At 48.6% G+C, this 23,350-nt stretch overlaps 1 protein-coding gene across 2 annotated transcripts in view; it reads right to left on the bottom strand.

Annotated features, from left to right (window-relative positions):
* LOC115085905 (oocyte zinc finger protein XlCOF6-like) overlaps nucleotides 1-21,139 on the bottom strand; it is a 34,162-nt gene extending 13,023 nt beyond the window's left edge. The window contains exons 1-3 of one of the 2 annotated variants that reach the window (XM_029592443.1): nucleotides 20,793-21,139; nucleotides 20,290-20,416; nucleotides 6,460-6,573 (exon numbers count right to left, since the gene is read on the bottom strand). In XM_029592443.1, coding sequence (XP_029448303.1) covers nucleotides 6,460-6,573; nucleotides 20,290-20,416; nucleotides 20,793-20,816 — 265 coding nt within the window. In that variant the 5' untranslated portion in view covers nucleotides 20,817-21,139. Of the gene's footprint in view, nucleotides 1-6,459; nucleotides 6,580-20,289; nucleotides 20,417-20,792 lie in introns of both variants that reach the window. The other variant, XM_029592441.1, reaches the window with a different exon arrangement.
* Nucleotides 21,140-23,350: the final 2,211 nt, after the last annotated feature.

Here is a 23,350-nt window from a genome sequence, read left to right as displayed (position 1 = left end):
GACGGGGTCCAGGAGGTAGACCTGGCAGAGGAGGCAGGCCGGTAGGAGGAGCCAGACGATCTCTGTGGTCGCGATCTTCTAGGCCCACGAAAGCGAGACCGATTGGAAAAGACGATCGGGTCCTGTGCCTGTCCTCCGGCAGCCTAAAAGCCTTGTTCTCACCGATGGACTGCATCAGGTCGTCCAACTGTTTGCCAAACAGCAGCCTGCCTTTAAAAGGCAGTGCACCCAGGTGAGCCTTAGACGAGCCATCCGCCGCCCAGTTCCTCAGCCAGAGGAGGCGGCGCGCCGAAACCGCCGAGACCATGGCCCTGGCCGAAGTGCGCAGCAGATCATGTAACGCATCTGCCCCATAAGCAATGACCGCTTCCAGCTGGTCCGCCTGCGCTGATTCCTCCGCCGAGAGACCGGCATTAGCCTGAAGCACCTGTGCCCAGCGTAGCCCTGCCCGCAGGGCAAAATTAGTACAGATCGCTGCACGCACTCCCAGCGCGGAAACTTCAAACACCTTCTTGAGCTGCATCTCCAGCTTTCTATCCTGGATATCCCGAAGGGCCGTGGCTCCTGTGACTGGGATCGTGGATCTCTTCGTCACAGCCGAGACTGCTGCGTCCACCTTAGGAAGACGGAGAAGTTCCAGCGTGTCCTCAGGGAGCGGGTATAGCTTGTCCATGGTCTTACTGACCTTCAGGCCCAATTCCGGGGTATCCCACTTTCTGAAGAGGATGTCCGATGCAGAAAAATGGAAAGGAAAAGCGACTGCCGGCCCCGCAAGACCCAACAGCACCGGGTCCATATTGGCTCCCTGCCTGGATTCCACCGGCGGAGCCTCTATGCCCAACTCTTGCAGAATGGCTGGAATCAGAGGAGCCAGTTCCTCCTTCTGAAACAACCGGACTACCTTCGGATCATCCCCCTCACCTGCCGGTGTCCCTTTACCGGCCGCCGGCGGCTTCGGACCCGCAGCATCCGGGTCCCCCGGCCCCCCCAGGGGCTCAGGAAGCTGGTCTTCGTCCTCCGAGTCCGTGGATTCACTGTCCGTATCCTGAGGGACGCCCCGTACCGGGCGCTTCCCTGCCGGGGGCTCCGAAGAACTTTTGGACCCATCCGCAGCCTTCCTCTTCCGGGAAGCCGGCCTATGCGCCGACTTTCCCACTGCCTTACTTCTTTTCCGAGCCGTTTTACATTTGAGGACTTTGCGCAAAAGGAGCGCAAAATCCGCCGAAAAGGACGCCTCCGACCCCGATGACGTCATTCCTGCGCTCTCCTCATCCGGGGAACCGCCCCCTCCCGGAAGGCTTCCCCCGGGTGGGCGCTGCTGTGGAGACAGTGCAGGAGGCTGGGCGCCATTACAGAGAGCCCTCCGCGTGGCTTCCTGCACTGTCCTCCAAAATGGCCGCCTCCGTTCCCGCGCTGAGCGGGAACGGGTTCAGCCCCCACCTCCTGTCTCTGGCTGTCCCGCGGTGGCGAACGCGCCGGCCGGAATCGGGCCCCCGACCTCCGGACGACCCCTCGCCCCCGGGAACGCAGGAGGAACAGCGACAATCGCGCGCGCCCGGAACCGCACGCGCGGCAAGAGGCACCCCTCGGCATCCCCGACCGTGTCCCGCCCGCGGCAGCAGACCCACAGTGACCGAAAATAAAAAATCGCTGACGACCACGGCAGAACACGGGAACAACGGAGAGCCGGCTCAGAAATAAAAACAGTGCGTTTTTTTTTTTTTTTTACTTGCGCTGTCCTGGGTCCTGATGTGTTGCTCCCACGGGGGTGAGTGAACCGGGCTCCCCGGTGTCACCCCCGACGCTGCTGCCTGTGACCGGCCGGGCCCTCAACCCTCAGCAGCGGCCTCAACCAGGGGGGGATGGTCCCCTCAGAACCTCTCAACCCCCCTGGGAGGCGACCGGACGAGGGAGACTGCTGACTGTCTTCTGGAAATCTTCTTCCCTTTTTTTTTTTTTTTTAAACGCCAAAAAAACTCCAAAAACAACTATCCCTGACTATCTATACGAAAAAACCCCAGGGATCCCAGAGGCTGTGAGTGACCCTGCACCACCTGCTGGAGACAGAGTAAGACTGAGGGGCTGTGGGTGGCACCTTACTATATGTAGGGAAGCCTCACAAGTCTTGCTCTGTCTCCACCTGCTGGTGCGGAGTCACAACCCAGGTGTCTGGACTGATCCGGATACGTACAGGGAAAAGGGTATTATCTCCAGGTAGTAGCCGTCATTCCCGCGAGCCACCACTCTTCATTCACGTCCTCTTGACTTTATGGATCCACAGTGTTTATCCCACGCCCCTTTGAAGTCCTTCACAGTTCTGGTCTTCACCACTTCCTCCGGAAGGGCATTCCAGGCATCCACCACCCTTTCCGTGAAGAAATCCTTCCTGACATTGGTTCTTAGTCTTCCTCCCTGGAGCTTCAAATCGTGACCCCTGGTTCTGCTGATTTTTTTCTGACGGAAAAGGTTTGTCGTTGTCTTTGGATCATTAAAACCTTTCAAGTATATATATATATATATATATATATATCTATACACACTGTGACGTCAGCTTGCTCCATCTCCATCTGCTGGCAGAGGAGCATAAAACCACTGGTCCTGAGTCCATCTGTCTATATACTAGGAAAGTGTCATTTGTAATCAACACAAATTTACTGACTTTTTAGGGGAGGGGGGGGTGTCGAATACTTTTGCAAGCCATTGAAATTGAATGGTATGACACACTATTATAGTAATGACATGACACCTTTTATGGTTTTCTTACAAACACAGCTCAACTTGGTAGCCCTGACAGCATGAGGCGTCCAATTGTCCCACAGCTGCCTCCGAAATGGTGCGGAGGATCCTCAGTTCAGCTTGGGTGAATAAAATTTGCCTTGCGGGCCCCCTCAGCCTTCATTCTGGCCTGTTTCTTCTTGATCTGGTGTTGGAGGTCTTGCCCTTGTGACTCCAATCTTGCACACTCCTCTTGTAGGGAAAGGCTGCATTGAGTCAGTGGTGGGTTTTCTCCCAGATCCCCTGTTTTCGAGTAGGATCCCACTTTCCATGATACTTTCCCATACAAGATATTCTGGACCTTCATAATCTCCTTCACAAGAAGGTTCACCTCCCCTTGCTGGAAATTTGTTATCTTAACAGGGCTCCCCTTTTTTCCAGACAAGGTGCAGCTAGGAAGATGGGCTATGAGCCCTTATGTACCTGCTTTTATATATAAGCGCCCTGGAAAAGCCATGAGGGATGGATCCTATAACAACATCAGACACCTGCATTACCCCAGGTAGCCCTTCATTATGGTGAGATCAGACCGATTTTGCTTCCTTTTGCTTTCATTGACATCACCAACCTTTGGAGGATAGAGATGAACGATTAAAACTTGCTGTAGACAGCTTCTATATGATGTCGCCTCTCTGCCGCCAGGTTTGCTGTTGGGGAAAGGGCTACTAAAGGAAAACTGGGCCTTACTTGCTAATTTTCGCTCCTCGAGTCCCACAGATCAGTCCAGGCGCATGGGTTTTTCTCCCTTACCAGCAGATGGAAAAGCTTTACATAAGTCAGTGTGCCATCTGCAGTCACTCAGTATGCAGTGTACCCAAGCAAAAAACTATGACAACCACTATCCCCACTCCCAACCAAGCATGGGGAAGGTAATCCCCCAACTGGAGGGCATCGGTACAAAGAGGAATTTGAACTCCCTAAAGTCTCTGACCTATTTACACATAGAATAGAATGTGGTCCTCATATCCAGGGCGGGGTTCGGGACTGATCTGTGGGACTCCAGGAAGGAAAATGAACAGATAAGAACCAAATTTTCCTTTCCTTATCATCTCCAGATCAGTCCAGAAGCATGGGATGTCTCCAAGCTCCCCCTACCCTGGGCAGGAGCCCAAAAGACCTGATCATAAGACAACTCTCGCCAAAACCAGGTGAGTCCAGAGTATGAACATCCAACCTGTACTATTTGCCAAAGACCAAGCTGCCATCTGACAGATCTCCTGCAGCAATCCCCGCTGGCATTCCACCCATGAATTCAGCCTGCGCCGTAGTGGAATAAGCCCAGAGTCCCTCCGGAACCAAGACTCCTTTACATAATGTAGGCAGAAGCAATAGCAACTTTTAACCAGCGGGAAATGGTCGCTTTTGGCCATCCGACGATCTTCAGGTACAAGAGCTCTAGGCTGGGATGGGAGGGTGAGCGAGAGATGGGAGGGAGTGCATGTGAGGGAATGAGGGACGTGGGAAAAACTGAGGGAGAGTAAGGAGCTTTGAGAGAGTGTTGGAGAAAGTGAGGAGTGAGACTGAGACTGAGTGAAAGGACTGCAGGTTTGTGGGGAAAGAATATGGGGGAGGATACTAGTTGGTCCGAGTTGAGAGGAGGAGAGGATCTTAGGAGCTAATGGAATGAGGAGTTTGGAAGGACTGGGAATGAGCAGAATGGAGAGAGGGCTGGGATGTGAGCGAGAGGAGGAGGACTGGCGTCATGGGGTGGTGTGTGACAGGGGGAATCCTCTTTCCTTTCCTGATCCCAGATCTTAGCAGGGATTCCCCACTTTCTCATCTCCAATTCCCCTTCCCTCTTCTCACGATCCTTCCTCCCTATGCCGGATTAACCTTCTCCTCCTCTCCCTTAGGGCCTCCATTCACTCTCCCTGTCCCAATCCCCCCCTCCTTGAAGACATATTACGCTCCCATCTCCAAGATCTGCTTCCCTACCACTATTCACTAAGATCCTTTTATTGATTTATTTTCATACATTTATTCACTTTTAATTACAGAATCTCACAGCAAATTACAGTAAAAAGCCATGGCCCACATACTCCTTTTAGCCACCTAATGCAAATATCATTATAGTCAATAGCAATTTCTCCCCTTCCTAACCTTTAGATCATATAGTTATATATACAGATTATGTACAGAATACATAAGAAATATGTTACAACCCGGCAATAAAATTACATGACCCTCCCTATGATGATTTCTAAATCTCTACAATATCCCTAACCATGAACATCTCCTTCCTTCAGGTTGAACAAAGGAATAGATGCCGGTAGTCTTGAAAAAAACTTTTATTAATGTGGAGACATGAAGTAGCCCGACTCAGGCCGAGTTTCGCCGTATCAGGACGGCTGCCTCAGGGGCTTGCGTGTATTCTCTTCCGTACACAAATTAGACAATTTATGTATGGAGGATCATATATACCATTATGCGGTTTTTCCGCACAAGTGGAGATCGAACCGTGCATGCGACTACAAGATACACTACTTTTGCTGGTCATATAATGGTATATATGATCCTCCATACATAAATTGTCTAATTTGTGTACTGAAGAGAATACACGCAAGCCCCTGAGGCAGCCGTCCTGATACGGCGAAACTCGGCCTGAGTCGGGCTACTTCGTGTCTCCACATTAATAAAAGTTTTTTTCAAGACTACCGGCATCTATTCCTTTGTTCAACCTGACGGCTTTTATAGATCGCCTTCCTTTGTGTTTTTTGGGTCCTTCATCTCCTTCCTTCTCCATGATCCACTCTTCTCTCCCTCTCCTGAAATAATCCTCTCTTACTCCAACCCCCACCTCAATGAGTTGAGTCTCTCTCATTCCCTCTCCCCACGATCCTCTCCTGTGCCTTCTACCCTTCCATCCTCTCTTTCACTGTGAGACAGCCTGATAAACCAGGGCTCAGAAGAGATATGTAACCTTATTTGAAATGTATTTAAGTGTGCTTTCTCATTTAAGAAGATGAGATGATGAACCACAGTGGCCTAACTCAGAGGCACGAGCTGGAGCTGGAGCACTATCAAGGGGAAAGCAAACGTCAGGTCCCGGGATCTCTGAAAATGAGCGAAATTGGTAATGGGGATTTCAGTGGAGGCAGGGCTGATTGGGGATAATTGTTTCTCTGTCCCAGCTAGGAGTGATCTTTTCTTACAGTTCCTACCCTTAACAAAACACATGGGGGTAACCTACACAGAGCAGCAATGACAACCCCAAGAAACTTGGGCAGACTGGATGGACCACTTGGGTCTTTTTCTGCCATCATTATAATGTTACAGCCTCCCTCCACCCTCTCGTCATCAGCAAGGTGCAACTGCTTTCCCCTCTGTTGGAGTCTCTCTGGTGTTTGAATGCACAGAGCTGGCCAGTCCTCTGAGACTACAGAGCCCCGTGCTTTCAACTTCAGAATCAAATAGGAGGAGGAAGCAGAAAATGGAGCATGAAGTGCTGCTCTCCTCCTGCCAACAAGAGGGAGAAGAGCACTGAGCTCGGCTGTGGTTGCTGCGGCACATTGAGAACTTTCCTGCAGTGCACCGTAAGCAGCACTGTCTGATGTGACAGAAACCCTGTGAGTGATTAGAGAGATCTCCTGAGGAGCTTGTGCAGGGGTCTCTGCAGTTCCCAGCTGCTCCTTCCACTCTTCCTCTCAGCAGTTTTACCCCGGTCCCTCTTATTCCTGCACTCACCTGAGCAGCTGCTTCTCCCAGTTTCTCTTTCCTCTGATCCCGGCTCATCCCTGATGTACGGCTCTTCTCCTCGTTCAATGTGGGATATAATATCAGGGGTGACGGTCGGAGAGCCTGTTCCTGGGGTAAGAACACTGCATTAGATTCCCCATAATTACTCTAAATGTGTTTCCTCCAAATTCAGGATTTAGAAGAATTTCCAGCATAAAAGATATTCACCAGCTACAGGGAAGAAAAATATTCAAGCCTTCAGTTAAAGACAAACAGTTTAAAGTCCCTGCAGGTCTCAGAAATGTCTCATAACTCCTCCTAACTCATCCTTTTAATCTGGTTCCCACCATGAGCAGTGCATTACATTATCAGCTTCGTTTCAATACGTGTGAGCCTTCATTATCCCTTACACAACGTGCAAGTCTCTTTTCATGACATCCAGAACATCCGGATTAGGGTGGGGAAAGCCCTCGGAGCATTCTCAGACTGATGCCATCTTGGAGAAAAGACAGGACACCAAAACAATTTTCCAGGAACAGTGCAAGCAGAACCATAAGCCAAGAGATTTGGTACCTATGGTCATGTGAAATAGTCCTCCCTCACCCTGTACACAACAATATATATATAACACATGATAAATAAATTACATTGAGAAACTAAAGGCCTGCATGGTGGAGGTGTTTGAGCAAGTGTGGGAGGAGGTAGTCATGGGTCACTCGGCGCAGGCGTACACACACACACACACACACACACACGGTGGTCCCATCTACAACTTTATCATTTCACAAACTTTACATAAGAGAAATACATTAATTTATTTGAATATGTAATTAAAAAACACCACAGATCCATGACATTTCTATCTATAAAAGAAGCACCATAGCAGAAACACCCAATTATACCTTTACAGGTGCAGTACAGTGTACATAATATACAAATTCTGATATCACCTCAGTAACAGCAATACAAACTCTCCACTACCAGGCACTCCATATTTATTTATTTATTTAAATTCTTTTACTATACCGATGCTCAAGATGAGGTCTTATCGTACCGGTTTACAATGGAACTAGGGGAAACCAATTAACAATATAAAGAAGGTAAAGTTACATTGAACAGGGAGCATAAACATGGGCTTTGGAAGAAAGGAAAGATTTCAAACTAATACAACTGGAGAGTACCAAAATGGTAGCGAGACATATGGAGATTAACATAAGGTTGCTGAATTCGGCTGGAGATTTATCTTAGGCAGATGTTAGCATAACATTTCCAGAGGAAGGTAGAGCAGGGGAGGTAACGGGTGGGTATGTGAGAGAGTCAATATAGGTTGAAAGAGGCTTCTTCAACTGTATGCTTGGGCGAACAGCCAGGTTTTCAGTTTCTTTCTGAAGGATAGATGGCATTGTTCCTGGCATATATCAGGGGGAAGAGAATTCCAATGGAGCGGACCCGCTGTCGAAAGTGCTCGTTTATGAATGGAGTTGTGGACCAAGGATTTGCTTGGGGGAGCCTGGAGAGAGCCTCCATATAACCCTATTCTCACATGATGCCACTGCCACATGTAACATCCATTCTGACTTCACTACAGCCAATGATACAGCCACATGTGTTATCTAATTTACCATTCCTATAGCTCACTGACGTTCAATGAAGTTACTAGGAGATACATTAAAGACAAATAGGAGAAAATATTTTTTTTTACTCAATGCATAATTAAATTCTGGAATTGCAAGATCTGAGAACTCTTGCTGCTGTAGTGAGAATGGCTCAGCTTACAGGAAAGGCCCCGTAGGTTCCCACAGACAGCTTTCCCTCAAGGCACTTGGGTACTACCATCCTCCCAAGAGGGACTAGCATTACAGCCACGACAATGATTTTTTTTAGGGTCTGTGTCTCTCCAGCCTTCCTTCATTAGCAGGGAGAGAGCATCTGCTTTCGGATTCTTGGTTGCGGGACAGTAGCAGAGCTCAAAATTGAACAGTTGACGAAGAGAGACCAGCAAGCCTGTCTGGGATTAAGTTGCTGTGCTTGCTGAAGACATTCCAGATTCCTGTGGTCGGTGTAGATCGCAACCTGATGTTTGGCCTCCTCTAGGAGGTGCCACCATTCTTCCAGTTCCAATTTCACCGCAAGGAGTTCAAAATCTCCAATTGTGTAATTCCTCTCTTCCAGAGAGAACTTTTTGGAAGAGAAGGAGCATGGCAGGAGGCTCTCTTGGTTTCTGTGTTGAGTGAGGACAGCCCCTACCCCAAAATATTCTACTTCCAGGACATAGGGGCAATTAGGATTTGAGTGAGGTAGACAAGGTCCTTGAGAGTCTGGAAGGCATTGACACCTTTGGTGGACCGATTTTCTGGTCAAGGCAGTAAGTGGTGCTGCGAGGTTAGAATAACCAGGAATGAAATGGCAATAATAGTTGGTGAATCCTAGCAAACGCTATAGCGCCCAAAGGCTGACTGGCTGGGGCCAATCTAGGTTTGCTTTCTGCTTTGCAGGATCAATATGAAAGCCGGTACGAGAAATGTTGTAGCACAGGAAGGGAAGCTGCTCTTGCTCAAAGAGACATTTTTCAAGTTTTGCATACAGATGGTGATCTCGTAGTCGCTGTAGACTCTGTTTAATATGTACTCACTCATCTATTCACAGTCTGACTATGTCATCAAGGTTGACCACAATGTAGGAGTACATGAGATCTCAAAATATTTCATTTCCATATTTTGAAAGCTGCTGGAGCATTGCAGAGTCTGAATGGCATGATGAGATATTCATAATGTCCGACAAGTATTGAACGTGATTTTCCACTCATCTCCCTCCCTGATGCGAATGAGGTTGTATGCTCCCTGTAGGTCTAACTTGATGAAGACCTTGGCCCCTTGCAGGCATTCAAACAGTTCTGAGATGAGGAAGCGGGTACAAGTTCCTTTTTGTGATGGCATTGAGGCCTCTGTAATTGATACAGGGCCTGAGAGTCCCATCTTTCTTGCCTACGAAGAAGAAACCTGCTGCAGCAGGGGAAGAAGGTGGCCAAATAAAGCACCTTGCCAGGTTCTCCTTGACATACTGGCTCATGGCCTCGATTTCTGGAACCGACATTGGATAGACCCTTCCCTGCAGGGGCACCTTATCAGGAAGGAGGTCTATGGCATAATCGTAGGAGCTATGCGGTGGAAGCTTTTAGCCCACTGTTTGGAAAACACATCAGCAAAATCAGTATACTGTGGTATAGTGACCGCCAAAGTTAAGTGGGCAGGTAGCAGAGCAAGTGGGACCCCAACGTGCCAATTCCAAGGATTGCCAGTTGATAACTGGCTGGGGTTGTTGTAGCCAGAGCAAACCTAAGATTACCGAATTTACAGCTTGAGGAATCACATGAAAGAGATGCACGTCCACCATCTGCTGGAGACGGAGAATACTGGCAGGCTGGGGTCACTGCAGGGTTATATATACTGTGATGTCAGCTTGCTCTGTCTCCATCTGCTGGCAGGGGAGTATAAATCCACTGGACCTGAGTCCATCTGTCTACTTGCTAGGAAATCAGATATTGACGAACCAGGACTTCATCAGTGAAGCTCCCTCCAGCTCCAGAATCCAGGAAGGCTTCCGCATTGAACTAACAGTGTTTGGAGGAGTTGGAGATGAGGACCAGTAGTTGGGGAAGAGTAAGTACAACCTAAGGTTGCTCCCTGAATCAACCCTAGGCACGGGAGTTTCCTGATTTCTCAGGACACTGTGATGTTAGGTGTCTACAGCTAGCACAGTATAAGCACAAGTCCAATTTATTTATTTAAAAACTTTTATATACCGTCATTCTAACAATCAATCATGGCGGTTTACAAAATTAACTATGTTAAAAAGCAAAATAAATAAACTTAAAGAGAATTACAATTCAAATACAAGATTAATAGTAAAAACTTTATGATTAATTAAAATAAATCATAAACAATAACGTAGCTTTAAAAATTAAATATAAAATAAACCATAAAACAATACGCTATAACCAAGAGTAGTTAAAAAGCTTCTCTTCTGGGGGGAAGCTTGGTTTGGTCCAATTGCATGGGCTCTTCTGAGCCCTTGGGTTTTGGAGGCAACACCAGGCTGGGAGAAGACTAGAAGTGAGGGGTCAACACCACAAGACGCTGAGTAGCATTATTCTCCTGAGCCCTTTCTTGGAAGTGGCGATCAAGGCGACCAGCCAATGAGATCAAGGCATCCAACGAATTAGAAATGTCTCTGCCAACCAATTCATCTTTGGCCTGAAAAGCTTTGCCAGAAAATGGCGGTGAGACTGTCCTCCCCCCCCCCCCCCCCCCCAAGTGCAGTTCAGATGCCAGTGTGCAGAATTCTATAGCATATTCTCTGAGAGGCCTTGAGTCTTGCCAAATCTGGAGCAGATCAGCTGCCAAACAAGTCCGACCTGGCTCTTCGAACACCAGCTGAAACTGATGGAGGAAGTCTGGGAGGCTCTGGAGCAACGGATCTTCAAGTTCTCATATGGGAGAGGCTCAAGCCAGCACTTTGCCACCTAGCAGTAACAGAATGTAGGCCACCTTGGACCAACTAGTGGGGAAGAGAGCAGCTTGTAGCTGAAAATGTATGCGGCACTAATTCTTTGGGGTCCCCATGACAGCGTGGTGGCGGCGGTAGCTGAAGAACCTGTCTGTGTGGAGGCACAGGGTGGGGAGAATACAGGGCTATTGGAAGCAGAGCCAGTGCCACTGCAGCCTTATGGTGCACAAGTCTTTCAAGTAGAGCGTTAACTTGGTTAAGAACCTCCTGCTATTCTTGGATGTGCTGGGCCAGGCCTGGAGCCAGGTCAGGCACTCTGGGTCTATGTCCTCGGCAATCTATAAGATCTGTAGACCCTTGCTGCTGTGGCAAGATTGGCTCAACCTACGGGGAAAGCCCCATAAGTTCCCACGGACAGCTGGTGCAGCTACACAGGAAAGACAGAGACTAGGAGCTTCACCTATACCAATCCCTTTCCCCTTGGGTTGAGCCCTTGGGTTCTGGGGGCCAGCAGGTTTTAGGTGAGAGTCTCTGTGGCTATAGTGTAAGCATCGATCCAGGGCCAGGCTAGGGTCAAAGACAGGCAGCAAGCTAGAATGGCCAAGGTATAGGCAAGAATAGAATCCAGGAGTCAGTTTGAGGAAAGGCTAGGAGATAAGTGGAGCTGAGAAGACGAGGCAAGGCAGCATTGGAGAGATTCAAAGCAGCAACATGCACTACACAGCCAAAGTAGGAGACTTGTTTCTCATGCACTGGAGCTCAGTCTGTGCTGCCCTTATACAGTAAGGGCTGAATGACATCTACAAGGGGCACCGTGGAGCTTTTCCCACCCCGGATCCTTTAAAAGGAGGAGTTGTGCATGTACACCTATGGACATCTGTGCAGGAGCAGGCTGGTGACGTGAGAGGCTGCGCTTCGTGGCACTGGGAAGTCAGCAAAGTCCATACCGCAGGATGGTGACTTGAGCCACACTGGGTGGCGTCAAGGTGAGTACCACGGCTTACATGGTTTTTCCACGAGCTGCATTCCTAACAGGAATTTGTTGCTGGAAGATGTGGTGAAAACTGTTAGTGTAACTAGATTTAAAAAAGGTTGGACAAGGTCCTGGAAAAAAACTCCAGAAACATAATTTCTGCCATATTGGGTCAGACCAAATGTCCATCAAGCCCGGTATCCTGTTCCAACAGTGGCCAATCCAGGTCACAAATACCTGGCAAGATCCCAAAAGTAAATAGATTCCACGATGCTTATCCCAGGGATAAACAGTGGATTTCTCCAAAGCCACCTTCACAATGGTTCTTATGACATCCATTCTACCGTCACTATACGGCACTGACAGTCCCATGTGAAATTCATTCCATGTTCACTATAACCCACTTGCACAATCCTGTGTGACAACTGTTCGACTCTCCCATTAATCAGAACCCCCTGTTTCTTGTGAATGCTCAGGTGTAGATTCTGCATCATGAGCTGGAAAATTCTGTGGCAAAGTTACAAAAATTCTATAGAAGATTTCCAAAAGTTTATTAAATATGGACCTATATTACTTTATAAAATGAAAATAACTAACATTTCTTGTGTGTCTGGATAATTTATTTTGTTCATGTGTGATTTTTTATGGGAAGTGAAAAAGGAATCTTATCTATTTAATTTACATTCCGTCTTTCAATAGTTATGGGGGGAAGGGAATAAGTGAAATTGTTATGGGGATGGCATCTCAGGCATAGGGAGGAAAGTGATGTCTGAAACAGTGGAAAAAAAGTGAATATAGGGGAGAACTGGAGATGAGACAGGAAAGAAGAGAATGAGAAATATGAGAGAGAAGGAGGAAAGAGAGCAGGGGAAGGATCAGAAATGGGGAAGGGAGAGGAGGGTCTAGGATTATGGGAGAGGAAGATTTGTAAGAAGAAGCAGATCCTATCTCGTTTAATACATATACCCAGCACCATACCTCTCTCTCATTCACATTACTTCCAGCCCAAAGCCCAAACAATGGAGAAATTACTACTTATCTGAGAATTTCCTTTTATTTAATAAAGACAGGTGAATAAAAAAACCAGTGTGTTATGCACCTCTACCAGCAGATGGAGACAGAGCAAAGCTGACATCACAGTATATACACCTCTGCAGTGACATCAGCCTGCCAGTATGCTCTGCAAAAGCCAACTATGGACAAACTAATAAAACTTGATTATTAACAGATAACTATTCCAGCACTCAGCCAACAGGAAAACACTGAGCTCAAAGAGTGTATTAACACTAGTCTAAGGACTGAAATGACACTTACCAGTAATCCCTGGAACATGCAGCAAATGAAGGAGGACAATAGCACCACCATCTAGAAGCCAAGGGCGGGAAGGTGGAGTCACCTGTCCTTATTAAAGAGAAAGAAATTATCAGGTAAGTAGTAATTTCTTCTCTCTTAGCATACAGACAGATGAATCCAAAACCAATGGATGTACCAAAGCTACTCCCGAACAGGGTGAGAGGCCACCCGTAGCCCAGTCAAAGCTGCACCTGTGAAGGCTGCGTCCTCCTGGGCCTGCACATCCAGGTGATAATGCCTGGAAAAGGTGTGCAAAGAGGACCATGTCACAGCTCGGCAAATGTCAACAGAAGACAGCAATTTAATCTCCGCCCGTGACACTGTCTGAGGCCTAGTGGAGTGAGCCCTAACCTGACTAGGCAACGGCTGCTCAGCATCCACATATGCGGCCGTGACTACCTCCTTAATCCAGCGGGCTATTGTAGCCCGCAATGCCGGCTCATCCTGTTTACTCCCACCAAGGAGTACAGTCAGTCCATTTTCCTGAGAGGTTCAGAAATCTCTAAATACCTCAAGATATGCCCTTGACATTCAAGGACCATATTCCTCTGCATCTCTTTCCCTGTCCAGAGACGGCAGGGAAATTGATTCAAGAGAAACTCTGAAACCAATTTTGGCAAAAAGGAAGGATCACCCCTGGAGTCACTCGTAGAAACGGCTCTCGACAAGACAAAGCCTGTAATTCGGATATTCGACACACAGAACAAATTGCCACAAGAAACACCATTTTTAAGGTCAGTAATCTCAAGGAAAGGATTACGTATCAGTCGAAAAGTAGGGCCCAATAAAAACTCCAAAACTAGATTAAGACTCCACACAAGGGCACCAGCAACTGCAAGGGAGAATGAAGATTCTTCACGCCTTTCAAAAAACGGACCACATCTGGATGAGCCGACAAGGGACCACCATTCATCTGAACCCTAAAACAGGCAAGAGTTGCTACCTGTACCTTTAAGACATTAAGGGCCAACCCTTTACTCAATCCATCCTGAAAAAATTCCAAAATGAGCAGGATCTTAACCGAACAAATAAGAACCCCTTCGATCCTCACACCAAGCCTCCAACAATCATCAAACCCGCACATAGGCCAAGGAAGTGGAGAACTTTCGTGCTCATAGCAAGGTGGCAATCACTGCAATAGAATATCCACACTTCAGAAACCGAGCCCTGTCAAGGGCCATACCGTAAGAAAGAATCGATTCAGATCTTTGTGATGAACAGGCCCCTGCTGTAGCAGATCCATGTGCGCCGGAAACCAGAGGGGACAGTCCACCAGGAGCCTTCGCAGAAGTGCATACCACAGTCTCCTGGGCTAATCTGGTGCCATCAGAAGCACCATCCCCCTGTGACTCTCAATCCTCCGAATCATTCTGCCCAACATGGGCCATGGGGGAAAAGCATGAGGGCATCGATGCCCAATGACTTTGGATTTCTCCTGTGACTGAAGAAGTGTGGAACCTTTGCATTGAGAGAAGTCGCCAGCAGGTCCAGAAACGGAAGGCCCCAGCGATCCACTATTAGCTAAAATGCATTTGACAACTCCCATTATCCTGGATCCAGACTCTGACTACTGAGAAATTCCACCCTTACATTGTCTTTTCCTGCAATGTGGGAGGCTGAGATCTCCTGAAGATGCACTTCCACCCATTCCATAAATTGGACTATTTCCTGCGAAACTTGCTATTATCCATACCGCTCAACCCTGCAATCTGATACCGAACTGCAAGCATGCCAACCAGACTGCACGGGCTTCCAGCCAATTGATGTTCCAGAGAGACTCTTCCACACTCCAGTGCCCTTGTGCTGTCAGCTCCTGACAGTGAGCTCCCCAATCCTGGAGGCTCGCATCTGTTGTGAGTATTAGCCAGTCCAGTGATCTTAGGGAAACCCCCTTTGTTAGATGATCCGCTTTTAACCACCACTATAGTTGAGAGCAGACCTCCAATGGCAGGTGGAGCCGAATTGAATAGTCTTGAGACTGTGGGCTCCAACGAGACAGCAGAGCGCACTGAAGAGGATGCATATGTGCCCTCGCCCACGGTACCATCTCCAGGGTTGCTGCCATCAATCCGAGCACCTGAAGATAAGACCATACTGTTGGGCGCATTGTGTTCGTCAATAAACGCACCTGCACCATCAGCTTCTGAATATGGCCCTCTGGCAAAAACACCTGCTCTGTTGTGTGTTGAACTGAACACCAAGATATTCCAGTGACTGAGATGGCTGAAGATTGCTCTTGGCCAGGTTCACGGCCCAATCTAGCTCCTGCAACAAGGAGATTACCTTGTGCGAGACCTGGAGACTCTCTTCCAGATTCTTGGTCCGAATCAGCCAGTCATCTAAATACGGGAGTACCAGGATCCCATCTTTTCTCAACTCCGCCGCCACCACCACCATAACCCTGGAAAAATTTTAGGCGTAGTGGCCAAACCAAAAGGTAGTACTCGAAACTGATAATGACATCCCAAAACCGCGAAATGCAGAAATCATTGATGCTCTAGTTGGATGGGAATATGCAGGTACGCCTCGGACAGATCTAGAGACATCAGGAACTCCCGACTGTACTGCCAAGAGTCACATGCAAATGACTGCTGACTCCTTTGAGATCCAGGATGGGACAAAAAGAGCCCTCCTTGTTGGGCACAACAAAATTAATGGCATATCGGCCCGTATTTTCTTGATATGTGGGCACTGGAACCACAGTCTGAAGGCTGAGGAGTCTTGACAATATACACTCCACTGCCTGTCTTTTCTGCAGAGTTGCAGGGAGACACCATGAGGAATACTGCAAAACTCTAGCAATTAGCCATCCCTTATCACCTCCAGAACCCACTGGTCTGGCGTGATCTCAACCCATCTCCGATAAAAAAAGAGAGAGGCAACCTCCTATCTCCTGAACCTGGAGGTGGAGCAGCACACCTTCATTGGGAGGATCGGGGTGCTCCACCACCTGAGCCTGCGTCCCGTCTGGGCTGCCTGGGACGAAAGGACTGAGATCTACCCAAAGGTCAAGTTCTCTGAAAGGTCTCTCCTCTCTAGGGTTGAAAACATCTGAACCCCCCCTAGTATGACCTCTCATGCTGAAGGATCACGGCACCTGTTTCTTATCCTTGGGTAATCGAGGAACCGGGGACTCACCCCATTTATTGGCCATTTTCTCCAGCTCACTCCCAAATAATAGCAAGCCCTTAAAGGGCAACTTTGTAAGGTTAGTCTTTGACTTTGTACCAGCTAACCAATTTCTCAGCCACAGCTGACCCCTAGCCGCTATTACTGAAGCCACCCCACTGGCCGAAGTGTGGACCAAATCGCAGCCTGCAAAAAGGCGACTGCTGGTTCCATCACTTCCCTGGAGTTTACACTCATCGATCTCCTGAGAGAGCAGTAAACAAGAGTGAGCCACCAGGAAATAACAGTAAGCTATCTGCAAATTTATTGCCATTGCTTCAAAGGCCTGTTTAAGGATAGACTCAATTCTCCTATCCTGCGTATCCTTCAAGACCACTCCCCCTTCCACGGGAAGTCGTCCACTTGCTAACAGCACACACAAGTGCATCCACTTTCGTAAGATGTAGTAGCTCTCTCACAACTGGATCCAGGGGGTACACAGTCCTTCCAAAACTTGTCCCCCTTTAAAATTAGCTTCTGGGGCGCTCCATTCAAGATCAATTAATTCTTGAATGGCCTCCATAAGAGGGAAGAAGCATGAGACTTTACGAAAGGAAACCAAAATGGGATCTTTCTTTGGCTTAGACATGGATTCAGCCCCAGATACTTCCAGCATCTTCAATGTCTGGGAAATCAGAGCTGGTAGCTCAGCTCTATGAAAGAACCACAACATCGTTCTATATGGCTCCAATTCCGGAGAAATTTCCCCATCCTCCAGGGCAGTGGCTCTCAACCTTTTTTCAATCAGGACACACCTGACAGATGATGTTCACATGACCATCATGGGACTTAATATAAGTATATGCTCTGCATCCACAGGAGTCCCCCACTTCCTAACAATGGGTGTAAAGCATAACTAGGACATTTCCCTGTACAAATCACCATACAAAAAAAGATATTCTGATTCTGGTGTCAAATTAACAGCAGCATCACAAACTCCCTCTACTACCAGGTGCATTGTAAAATAATACAAACCCCACTCTGTACACATCTATCAAACCTGCCATACCTCAGCAGCATTAACTCCAAGAAATGAAACATCAATAGCCCTACCCATGAAAAGGCAACCGTTCACCACCAGTGCAATATAATATTGAGAAAATACAACAAATAAGGCTGATACAAACCTCTAGTAAAGTACCTCACCTCAGTCACATACACACAGAACACAGACAGACCTGCCTTCACCAAATATAGAATAAAAGGCCACAAATTACAAACGTGGAAACAAAACCTGGAATGGAAACCCCAAGAAGACCTTCTGCATGCAGTGCAAAACTGGAGACTAGAAACAGAAATATATTTCCTCCTACAGTAAGCAAAGTTCAAAGAGAAAAGAAATGCATATTCTCAAAACTGACATAGTATGGCCCTTGTACCCCGTCACTCCCCTCCATGCCCCCATCACCCCTCACTTCTCCCAACTACTCAATCATCCCTTCACACACCCTCTTCCCCGTGCTCCCTCTCTCCCCTGTTCAATTCTTTCTGCCCTTCCCTCACCAAAATCCCTCTGACCACCTCTTTCCTACCCCTTCCTGCTCAGCATCCCCACTCCCCTCTCCCCCAACCCAGCCACCTCACACCTCCATCTCTCTTCTCTGTCTAGCAGCCTCAACCCTTCCCTTCTCCACCTCTCCCTACCCAGCAATGCCATCCTCCTTTCCCCCACCCAACTCTCTATCTCCCCATGCCTTCCTGCCCAGTAGACTATTGAACTCCTATCTTCCCACACCTTCCTGCCCAGTACATTTCCCCCTTCTCCTGGCTCCCAGCCAGCAGAAAAGACCTGTCCAATCCAGAGTCTCCCTCCCTCTTTATCAGCAGCAGATGAGGGCAAGAAGCATTACAGAGAGGAAGATGAGGAGGCAGCAGCAGCGGATCTACAGAGCATGCACCTTTCTCCCTTATTCTCCTGCTTTCACTTCCAGGCCCCATGAGGTGAAGAGAGCATCAGCAGCCTCACTGCCAGGCCAGGCCAGGCAGAGGAAGTTAATGTTGATGTCCTGCCGGGACCATATGAACAGGAGTTGGTGATATCGCGCTCTGATCTGGGTGAAGGAGGAAAGAACAACCTCCCACTGGCCAGGAAAAGGAGAAGGAAGAGCAGCTTCCTGTCATAACCAATAAAGGAGAAGTCAGCCAATTCCTGCCCAGACTGATGAGGAAAGAGCAGTCTTCTGCTGGCTCTGCTACACACCTCCCGGGACTTTGCGACACACCTGTTGAGAAACACTGCTCCAGGGAGTAAGGATCGGTCTCATCAGCTGTGCCATCTGGGTCACTATCGAGAAGACCGGCTCCAGATGTACCCGATGCTTACCTGCAGCACCAGGCATGCGGGATTTCACCACTTGCGATCCTGACTTAAGATTGGACAGGGCCGGGGACGGCGCCTGAAGGAAGGAGTACAGTCCCTGAAAAAATCCTACCCAAGAAAAGGCAGAAGGATCCATGCCAAAACCAGGGGGCAACTGTCCTGTGCCCACTGAACTACCTTCCCCCGCTGACGAACCAGTTCGGGGAGCTCCAAGATCAGGTGAGCCTTCTGACAGCTCTTTCTCCATTCCCGCACCAGGCTGGGAAGAACCAGTCTTAGTAAAATCAGACGGAGGTAATTCTCCCTGAGCCTCCAAACAGCACTGACACAAATCAGAGGGAATGCCAGGCTGAGATGCCTGGATGTGACCAGCAACGCATAGGTCAAGGCACTTAGGCTTCTTCACGATGGGCATCATCAGTCTGTTAATACGCCCCAACAGGCATCTGACAACAGCGCACCCACAAATTAGGCGCACAACACTGCCTATAAAGTGCCCAAACTGAGCTCCCCCAGGATGCTCAGATAATGCGCACAAAAGGCATGTGCGTCCTGGTAGGCACACAACCAAACACACAGCAGGCCGCACAGTCGGGCACACGAGCACAAGCCAATGGAAATTGAAGAGGGCAATCTGTAGTGCACAAAAACATGTGAAACGCTGCGGCGGCCTACCATGCAGCGAACCAGACTAGCCTTAGAGTGGAGCCTAGCCGCAAGGGCTGCTCAACCCGCTAGACTCTCCCTCCCATCCCCTGAACTCCACCGAAGGCGGGAACAACCATTGGATCGCATGCCGAGCACACGGAGACCGGGGAGAGGAATCCCCAGTCAGCTCCCTTTCTCTTTCTCTTTTTTTTTTAGTTACCCTTTACCTAGGTTCAGCCCATCCCAGCTGAGTACAAAGTCGGTCTCCGGTTGTGGGGGGAGAGAGAGCATAAACCTTCACCGCAGCGCTCGGCTTCCCTCACCCAGTGCATGCCTTTCAGCTAAGTCCACGGCAGTTGAAAAAACAGCTACCAGACCAAGGCACTCATCTGAGGGACCACGGAAATCACTTCAAGTATTCTCAACTGAGGGAGGGACCATAAGGTATAACCACAGGAGCGCGGAGCAAATTAAATTTCCTTCTTCTTTTCTCCTTCTAAAACTTAAAGCAATCCCCAGTAAGGAGATGCATGTCCCCTTTCTGCTGGTGACGGAGAATACGTGCAGGCTGATGTCAGTGCAGGGGTACATACACTGTGATGTCAGCTTTGCTATGTCTCCATCTGTGGTAAAGGTGCATAACCCACTGGTTTTGGATTTACCTGTCTGTATGCTAAGTCAGCTTTTATACCCTCCAAGATAATTTTCATTTTCCCTTCTACTAGGCGATAACCCCAAATATCTACAGCTGAGAAGAGGCAAGGCGATCACTGCAGCAATTGCTTACTTTTTCACTTTATAAAATAAAACCAGTAAATTTTCTTTATCAAGATGTCCTAAGGCTGTTAATAAAAAGTAAAAAGATTCTTACCCAGCATGATCAGAGTCTCAAAATTCTCCTGCATTACTTCCTTATAAAGCTCTTTCTGTTGTTTTTCTAAATCCTCCCATTCCTCCTGGGAGAAATAGACAGCGATGTCCTCAAAGGTTACTGGGACCTGAAACACAACCCAGAAACACACTCAGCACCTTCTGCATCATATCCATCAGGAGAGCTCCCACTGCTTGATCTCAAGCAGAGCGGGAAAGAGATTATTGGGTGTAAATAATTCAGTCATATAACACATTGACCAAGAGCAGCGGTACAGCATCTGAAAACCAGTTACACACATACAGAACACGGGACACAAAATCTCACTTTGTGAGACTCCTGATCTCTTTCCTTACACTCAGGAGAATCCCGAGGTGCCTTTTCTGCACTCCAGGTCTGCTCGGGGTGCTATTAAAGTCAGGGCTGACTCTGCAGCATCGCTGGTCAGAAAGCTGCAGCAGGGATTGTATAGGGAGGGCAGGAAGTTGGGGGCAACCTCCTACCTGAGCAGAAGCTCCTGCAGGCATTTTCTTCTCTGCTTTTGCTGCTCTCAGGACTAGAAATGAATCGGGGGCTCTTTCACGGGCTGGGTAAGAGCTGAGGGTTTGCCTCTTGCAGTGCAGCTCGGGGGCTGTTCCAGGAGCAGGAGGAAGGGGAAGGAAGGGCAGAAGCTGAGATTTGGGATGGGAGGCTTCCGGGTTGAGATGTTAATCTGCAAATTAAAGAAAAGACCCTTTGCATCTCTGTCTCCAGTCCTCTGTCTGACCGTTGTACACTGATGACATCCCATAGGGGGAGGAGCATTACGCGCTGGAACAAACTGATGACATAACCCAGAGGAGGAGGAGCATTATGCAGAGAGCACAGATTGATGACATCACACGGAATGATGACTTACACTGCGGCACCTACTGAAGACGTCACACGGGGAGGGGGAGGAGCTTTATGCTGAGTACAAATTGAATGTGGGTGGCCAAGGCTTTACTTTGGTCTTTGTTGTTCAGCGATTTTGTGACTTTACACTTGATGGAGATTTTTATAATGTGAAAGTGCCAGAGAGCTTATTAAACAAGAAATCTTAACTCTCCGTCTGGTTACCGATAGACTGCAGGACCGGAAGCAGTAAAAGTGTGCCAACGCCAGACCCCGACCCCGTGCTCTCTACCTTGTTGTGCCGCATGCCTGGAGCAGATTCCCCGAGATTGTGCCTCATGCTCCCTCTCTGGCACCATTCAGATCCTGTGTTCGAAGCATGGCTTTTTGCACACATAGGCCGATGCAATATCACGAGTGAGCGACTGCTCTCCTAGGGTCGATGCAATAATCTTCGCGGAAAGCGGGCGCTGATTTTTTTTCAGCGACCGCTTTCTTAACGCACGGCGGGCGCCATGCAATATGCAAATTAGGGGGTTGCGCAAGGGTCACTTGCGCGACCTTAGCACCTCCTTGCTAACGGGACCTGCCGCGGCTGCAGGTTATGAAGACCGACGCCGGTAAACTCGGCCTCGCTTTTCAGAACCGGCCTGTCTGCCAGTAATGAAAACGGCCGGCGAGTTGAATTGAGTCCACAATTGGGGTTGGGTTTTTTTGTCATGCAGCCTGCGACCCTGTATGTGGAGGGAGATCCAGTGGTGGGTCTCCAATTCTTGTCTTCTTCCTTTTGTCTCCAAACTCCGTCTTGATAACCTTTCAGGGGGGAAAGGTCTGTAGCTGACCAAGACCAGGCTATAAAGCCCAGCCTAGGAGGAAAGGACAAAACCCTTCTTCCAAACAAATTAGTATCAGTCTCTGACGGACAAAAATCTACTCTGGAGGGAATTCACTGTCACTGCAGGATCTGTCCTTCTCCTAGACAGGGTCCTGGCCTCCGGACCCGAGGAACTGCCATTACCAAAAGGACCAGGCTCCCACTCCAGTGTAACTTCTCAAAAATAGTAAAACATTTAACAAAATCTCTGTACTGAACTAGAGGCCAAAATCCAGACTGGCAAGAAATACCTAGAAAGGAGTAGCCTCCAAAATATACCAAACACTGAACTAAAATGCCATACCTTACCTACTCCTAGCCCCCACTTTTAAGAAAGGGGTCCACCCATCTCAGAAAGCCTCTGGGGCAGGAGCTGATATGATGTTATCTCAAGCTATCTAACTCCTATGGTAGGGATATAGGACCATCTAATGGGTGATCAGGAGATCCCCACATCTGGCTAGCAGGCCGATACAGTAAGGAGCGGTAGGAAGAGCTGCGTTAGTGCCGGGCGCACCCGCGTTTGCCGCACGCACAGCCCAGCTCACCTACCGCTCGATACTGTATTAAAATCGCATGCAAATGCAAGCCGCGTTCGTGAAGCGTTAGGCCCGCGCAACCCATTTTACTGTATAGGTGCTTTATACAGCGCCTATACAGTATCCTGGGTGCGCTGGTACCTGTCATTTCAAATGACAGGTACCAGGAAGTGGATCCCAACTTCAACCAAAGAAAACCTAAAAACATAAAATCCCCTCCTCCCGAAGCGACTCGACATGTAAAATATGTGAATAAATGTAACCAACTTACTTTTTGTTTCTTTTTCAGCCCTTTCAGCCTTCTCTGCCGTCCTCCGGAGGGGGCAGCTGGCGGCGAAAGCGGCTTCCAGCTGCCCCCGCCGGCGAAGACGGACGAACGCACGCCCGTAGTGCACGGGCGCTCAAGCCAATGAAAGCACATGGACGGGCGCGCGTGACGTACGCCGTGACGTCACACGCGCGTCCATGTGCTTTCATTGGCTTGAGCGCCCGTCAATTTGGGCGCTCTAGCCAACGAAGCGCATGACGTCACGTACGTCACGCACGCCCGTCCATGTGCTTTCATTGGCTTGAGCGCCCGTGCACTACGGGCGTGCGTTCATCTGCCTTCGCCGGCGGGGGCTGCTGGAAGCCGCTTTCGCCGCCGGCTGCCCCCTCCAGAGGACGGCAGAGAAGGCTGAAAGGGCTGAAAAAGAAACAAAAAGTAAGTTGGTTACACTTATTCATGTATTTTACATGTTGAGTCGCTTCGGGAGGAGGGGATTTTAGGTTTTAC

The sequence above is a fragment of the Rhinatrema bivittatum genome, chromosome 2, assembly GCF_901001135.1.
Source record: "Rhinatrema bivittatum chromosome 2, aRhiBiv1.1, whole genome shotgun sequence".
In the NCBI taxonomy this organism is placed as follows: Eukaryota; Metazoa; Chordata; class Amphibia; order Gymnophiona; family Rhinatrematidae; genus Rhinatrema; species Rhinatrema bivittatum.
This window is presented reverse-complemented; position numbering and strand designations above follow the sequence as displayed.